The 5,029-nt window shown below is 34.5% G+C and overlaps 1 protein-coding gene across 1 annotated transcript; it reads left to right on the top strand.

Annotated features, from left to right (window-relative positions):
- The first annotated feature begins 1,034 nt into the window (after positions 1-1,034).
- On the top strand, positions 1,035-1,859 carry LOC110712656. Its single transcript, XM_021891129.1, has one exon. The coding sequence runs from the start codon at positions 1,253-1,255 to the stop codon at positions 1,646-1,648; it is 396 nt and encodes a 131-aa protein (XP_021746821.1). The 5' UTR covers positions 1,035-1,252; the 3' UTR covers positions 1,649-1,859.
- Positions 1,860-5,029: the final 3,170 nt, after the last annotated feature.

The following is a 5,029-nucleotide window of genomic DNA, read 5'->3' as shown; positions in this document are numbered from 1 at the left end:
TAAATCTAACTTTATTATGAACCAAGGTTAACTTTAACATTTAAAAAAAAAATAAAAAATAAAAAAGGCAAAAATCTACACTCAGTAGTCAACACCCACGAGGCCACAACAACCCAGAAGCCATAACCCCCTTCATTTTCCTTTTTTTTTTTATTATTTTTAATACATTTTCCATTTTCATTCTCCTCCTATATCTCTCATCTTCCTTCAATCTCCAACCATCCCCTTCCAATTCTTCCTTCAGTGCTTTTCATTTCCCCTCTTATATCTTCTTCTTAATTAAAATTTAGCGTTCTTGATTTTCTCTGTCCTCCTCAAAAATGTTTGTACAGTATAGATGCTTCGCAGGATCGTCTATGGCCTTAGGCCACCACTGACCAAGGCTTGAGCCAAGCTTTCCCTCAGTTCATGGATATCGTTGATTTGATGGTTTTGTTCTCATCAAAAAATTGAGTTTGGGCGATTTTAATGAGATGTAAAAATGGAGTAATAGGTGAGAGAAAATGGGGTTGGAAGGGAAGAATCAAGAATGAAGGGAGATGTGATTGAATAGTGTTTTGACTTTTAGAGGTGGGATAAGAGAGGAGGGAATTGTGAGAAGGGCTAAAATGAAGGAGAGAGAAAATAAGATTGTGAGAAAGAAGAAGAAAGGATGAGGAAGAAGGTGGGTGCTGAAAAATGGAGGGTATGAAAAGAGATATTGCCATATCATTAAAGATGGAGGTTCAAATTAAAAATGGCGTTTTGAAGCTTAGTGGTAAAGTTGACTAAGTTGGAGACTTGGGAAAGAAGGGTTGAAGAAGGTGGGTTGATATGACTAACCATAGTTAATAAAAGTTAAATTTAACAGATTTTTAAAAGAAAAAACTCCATTATGGTTACGGTTGAGAAGTTGTGAAAGTATGTGGCTACCAAAGATAATAGAAAAAAAAATTGGTTACCATTAAGAAAAAGCAAAAACAAGAGGCTACCATTGAGAATTTCCCTTATTTATTTTCATTTTTTCTAAAAAAATAAAAATAAATAAATAATAAAAAACGGAGTAGTTTGCTTACTCGGTGAAACAAAGATGCCGGGTGGAAAAATAATTCAAGAACGTGTCATGAATCCCAGCAATACAAACTCCCTATTTAACACTAAAAAATCTGGCATCTACCATTTTTCTCTCTCCTCCTCTCTCTCTCTTTGATCCCTTCCTTCCACAACAACCTCTTCTTCAACCTCCAGATCTAGGGTTCTTCATTCACCAACAATGGCGTTAGAATGGGTAGTACTCGGCTACGCAGCAGCAGCAGAAGCAATCATGGTGATCCTCCTTACTCTCCCAGGCCTCGACGGTCTTCGCAAGGGTTTGATTGCCGTAACTCGCAACCTTCTCAAGCCATTTCTGTCAATCGTTCCATTTTGCTTGTTTCTTCTCATGGATATCTACTGGAAGTACGAGACTCGGCCGAGTTGTGAGTCAGATTCGTGTACTCCTTCTGAGTTTCTTCGTCACCAGAAATCGATCATGAAATCGCAGCGTAATGCTCTTCTTATTGCTGCTGCTCTCGTCTTTTACTGGATCTTGTACTCTGTTACTGCTTTGGTTGTTAAGATTGAGCAGTTGAATCAGCGTGTTGAGAGGATGAAGACCAGAACTGATTGATTGGTTGGTTTGTTTTCTCCCTTTTTGGAAGATAAGTAGAATTTCTGTTTCTCAGGGTTTGTGTAATGCGATGAATTTGAATCTTAAATTCACGGTTTTTTATACTTATAATGATAGGTTTATGTTTGTTTGACGCTCTGTTCATCGGATTAATGGATATAAATTAATGGAGAATGCTTACTTTTTCGTTATATAACTCGTTTTGTTGATTTGGGATATTTTGTGATCAATTATTTGGATTGATTTATCCTGAATTGTATGCTTATGGACTTTCGAAATGTCGAATGTGGCTTGATGATTGCGTATTGTTTGGCGTACTTGGGTTGTGGTATAGCTGTTATTCTGATTATCATTAATTTACTGGTATTGTGTAATCGACTTATGAGTGGGAGTTAATGTTTGATTTGTATAGAATAATGATCTCGTATGGAATTAGTCGTCACCTTGTCCAAACCCTTTGTAATTAAGGATTATTCACAATACCACTAAACACCTTCTTGATGATTGAAATACAACTATGATATGATTGGGTAATCCAAAGTTACTAATATAATCAGCTCTTACTTATTTTTGAAATACTCTTTGATTTGTAATGAATAATGACCTCGTTTGGAATTAGTTATCACATTGTCCGAACCCTTTGTGATTATGGACTATCCACAATACCACTAAACTCCTCCCTGATAATTGAAATGCAACCATGGTTGTTTCTGCAATTATTACTAGACCAACTAATTTGCAATGCTTGTTAGTTGTGGCCTTTTTAGATAAGCCAGGGGCATTGTATATGTTAGAGAACGTCAAGACAGGGAAACAATAAGTGTAGAAATTAATTGTTCATGACAACGATTGAGTGTTTTTTATGTTGATTGGTTGATCATTTTGTCTTTCTATAATGGATGTCAATTGATATGATTTAGCTTTTCTAGCCTGTGAACAGATTTTCATGAACCTACGTATTTGTAGACCTTAGAATAAGTTTTTCTCATCTCGTGTACGAGCTTCAAAATTTATTGTTCTGCCTAAGATGTGCATCTTTCTCTTTAGTCTTTACTCTTTAGATGTGGCATTTGTTGAACATTATTGGGTTTTAAGTGGGTAGAGCTTTAGTATAACAATTATATTGTTACCTGGGGTTGTAAAGAACAAGATATTTACCACATATATCCTTAGTTGGAAGTACTTGGGAAGGAATTTTAATTATTGTGCTATAGTTATAAGGTGTAATTTCGATGTTTTGATTCAATCTTGGGCTATGGCTAAGTTATATAGGCACAAAGCATTGAAATTTGGAGGTGAGCTTCTTTTGTCTGGACGATTGTTAAGTGTGCTTCTTATGAAATGTTGAAGGGCGTTTATTTGCAATATGTAATTGCCAAGAACATTTAATTGGTTATCATTTTTGGTCTATTTCGATCAATTTTGTTTATCCATGTCTGCAGATCAGACATCAGAATGGGACTGAGGACGATGTGCTTATTGGCAGTGTTAGTGATGACTGATGAGTAGTAAGTATGCCACTAGTGACTGCTGCCTTGTTCTACAAGTCCTTTCTTGCATCAAGTTATCCTCCTGTCTAGTGATATCAACTTGTTAATAACCTTGCGTCACTTGATACATTTGAATGCCTCATTGTATATGATGCTCTGTTTGATTTTAAGAACAGTAGGAGAACATAGAAATAACAGTTTCTGTCATAAGAGTGAAATAAAGATATTCATAGTTTTGGTGTTCCACTTCGTGTTCTAGTTAGCAGTAGAAGCCATGACGATACTTGAGGAGCAATTTGCTTTTTACTTGACACTGCTTCTTGCTTGAAGTGTATCAGAATTTCTTATCCCTTACTTTCCCACCTTGGACAGTGAGATGCCTGTTTAATACATGTATCAAGGTTTTAAATCTTGGATGAGTTTGTAAGTGCGAAATTGCGACATTGGTTGGAGCTACTTGTGTGGGCTATGTGCATTGGTTGTGGCTGTCTCATTGTCTAATAATACGGGTGTGGAAACCGCAAATACCTTTTGCAGTTGTGATGTGGATATCCTGTAACACAATTACCATCATTACTTTCCACTCACTGTAGAATACCGAGTCCAGCATTGTTTCATGTATAGCAGATTCACTTCTGGTGCTCCTTCTCTTCTTTAATCTGTGTTCTTATATGAATTGCGCTCTCATTTTCTAGTTTTAGAGGAATCGAGAAGCCTCTGCCGTGTCCTTTTCTTTGTACATGTGCATATAATTGAGCAAGGTTGCTTGATAAAGTAGTTTTCTTAGTTTTTTTTTTCTTCTTGATAAAGTAGTTTTTCTTAAAGTAGTTTTCTTAGTTATATCAGTATGCATGGGATCCATGCTGCACAGGACATTCAGGAATGCTGGCTGACTGAAGCTTATGCAATAAATAATGTGAAATTTTAGACTCTTAGTCAGTTTCTACCTAGTTTTAAGCTGGTACAGACAGTAAGGTCTTTGAATTCTGTTTGTAAATTGGGGATGATTTTTTAATAGCAAGATTTTACTTGCATTGGATAAAGGTCATGTAGTCATCATTTAAATTATTTTAGCAAGTACTCAAGGGAATTTCCCAAATTGCATTCATTTAAAGTTAGTATATAACAAATTGCAGTCATCTAAAAAAAAATTGAAAATTGTAGCCCAAAAGTTGTTATAAATAGTAAATTGCATCTTAATCTAATTTTTTCATCGGTTTGTATGTGTAGACACCTAAAAAAGTATCCCCTAAACCATACTCGATGATGAACAACCTTTCACCGCTATTATTGGTCGGATTTAGTATTTAATCTTTGGAGTGTTTAAATCCATATTCAAATCCATATTTTCATTTCATAAACCAACCCAATTCCTAGCCCATTTCCCCAAACCATAATTTATTTTCCTCTTTTCGTGTCTTTAAACCCAAAATAATTCATTTCGTGTCCTTTAAAATCATTCATTTTGTGTCTTTTTATAAAAATGTTTATTCCAGTTTATTTTGGTTCATAATCTGGGTCCAATGATTTAATAGTTGGATGGGGTTTGAAAAGAGCTTTCCAACGATATATTATACAATTGGTTTTGTATGGACCCGGTCTACCGTAAATTATTGTAGACCCAAAATTTGACACTTTCAAATAATATAATCACATTCTGGATGACATAATCACTTTTTTAGATGATATAATTATCTATTTGTGAATCATATTTTGAATTATATAATCTCATATTAAACCATTTAATGAGACAATATAATTATCTTTAGGATGATAAGATTTAAAAATCATGTTTTGAATTATGTAATTTTCTATTTAATAGTACTTTTTATAATGATAAATTCACCATTTGAGTTATACATTTACATAATAGTTTCAAAATGATATAATA

The sequence above is a fragment of the Chenopodium quinoa genome, unplaced genomic scaffold (assembly GCF_001683475.1).
Source record: "Chenopodium quinoa cultivar QQ74 unplaced genomic scaffold, ASM168347v1, whole genome shotgun sequence".
NCBI classification, from domain to species: Eukaryota; Viridiplantae; Streptophyta; class Magnoliopsida; order Caryophyllales; family Amaranthaceae; genus Chenopodium; species Chenopodium quinoa.
The sequence above is the reverse complement of the archived record's forward strand: the minus strand, read 5'-3'. Positions and strand labels throughout refer to the sequence as shown.